The 1,284-nt window shown below is 35.6% G+C and overlaps 1 protein-coding gene across 1 annotated transcript in view; it reads left to right on the forward strand.

The window, feature by feature from the left end:
* Positions 1–1,284, forward strand: part of LOC119585811 (solute carrier family 25 member 36-like) — a gene marked incomplete at its 3' end in the record, with an annotated part of 29,761 nt that overhangs the window by 6,573 nt on the left and 21,904 nt on the right. The window contains 1 exon segment of the mRNA XM_037934532.1: positions 987–1,265. Within this exon segment, the coding sequence (XP_037790460.1) occupies positions 987–1,265 (279 nt within the window).

The following is a 1,284-nucleotide window of genomic DNA, read 5'->3' on the forward strand; positions in this document are numbered from 1 at the left end:
GTTTTGTATAAGCTTATATCAGGTGTAGACCTGTGATGTATATATAATTTTTATTGTTTGTTTTTGTGTTTTTTTGGTTTTTATTTTGGTTTTTATTATCTTTACTTTGCCATCAGTGTTGTTGCTGTTGCTTTCAACAATACCAGTGCCAGGTATTTTAGTTGTCATTATAAACTTGTATTGTTTTCTGTTATATTTTGACTTGTGTCAGTTTATTTTGATTTATACTTGTTTCTCTGCATTTAGTTATTATAAATATTATCCAATACCATTCTTTACATATCAATAGTGTGCACCAGTGTTTTATCTTATTATTATTGTTATTTTTGTAAGTTTCAGTGTGGGTGGTGTGTACCCTCTTCTGCAGATTCGTTCATGTCATTTATGTTTATACCTACGTATGTTCTTCATGCTGTGGTGTTTTATGTGTATTGTCACAAATATTTTTATTCCTTAATGAGAAGCATTATTTCCAAGAGTGGGTGTGGAGAGGTTGCATTCAGCTGGAAATTGGGTGCGAATATTTAGATGTGTGTGGGATGATGAAGGAATAAATGAATGCTTGATAAGATTGAGCCTGTAGGTTAATGTTAAAGATTGGTATGGCATGATAATGATGTGAAGCTGTAAATAAGATATTATGGATATGGTTGAAATGAAATCAGATGGCTTGATTATTTGTAATATTAATAGTTATCCCTTCAAAATGTTTACTAGGATGTAGAAAAATTGTACCAGTAGAAGAAATGTACAAGAAAAATTGTGAAAAGGATTTTGATTTACGGTAAAAATTTGGTTATTATTTGCCATTTGTTGTATCTCTGGGAATGGCCTTGAATATTTGATATGGTAATTATGTATAATTTATGTAGTCACCTCTTATAGCATGTAAATATTTATTCCAGAATGACCAGTGTTATTGGTCCCATATTATAGTGGTTGAATTAGTCAATGATTGTATTTATTTGCTATTCTTTTGACAACAGGTGTGGTGGGACCATGGGAGCTGTAGTAACATGTCCCCTGGAAGTGGTGAAGACGAGGCTGCAGTCGTCCACTTTTGGCATCATGAGCAACCTGCCTCCCCCGGCAGCGCAGCAGCGAGGCTCTACCACATGCACAACGCTACCCCCCATCCATAGTCGGGGAGGTAACACGCGAAGACTGTGTACTAGTGCCATCAAAACTGGCACACAAGTTGTTCACCTATCGCAGCAGCTTCCCAATCCACGACCTCATACGTTGTCACTCTTCCATTGCCTGAAGTAAGAGATATATATATAC

The sequence above is a fragment of the Penaeus monodon genome, chromosome 20 (genome assembly GCF_015228065.2).
Source record: "Penaeus monodon isolate SGIC_2016 chromosome 20, NSTDA_Pmon_1, whole genome shotgun sequence".
NCBI lineage: Eukaryota > Metazoa > Arthropoda > Malacostraca > Decapoda > Penaeidae > Penaeus > Penaeus monodon.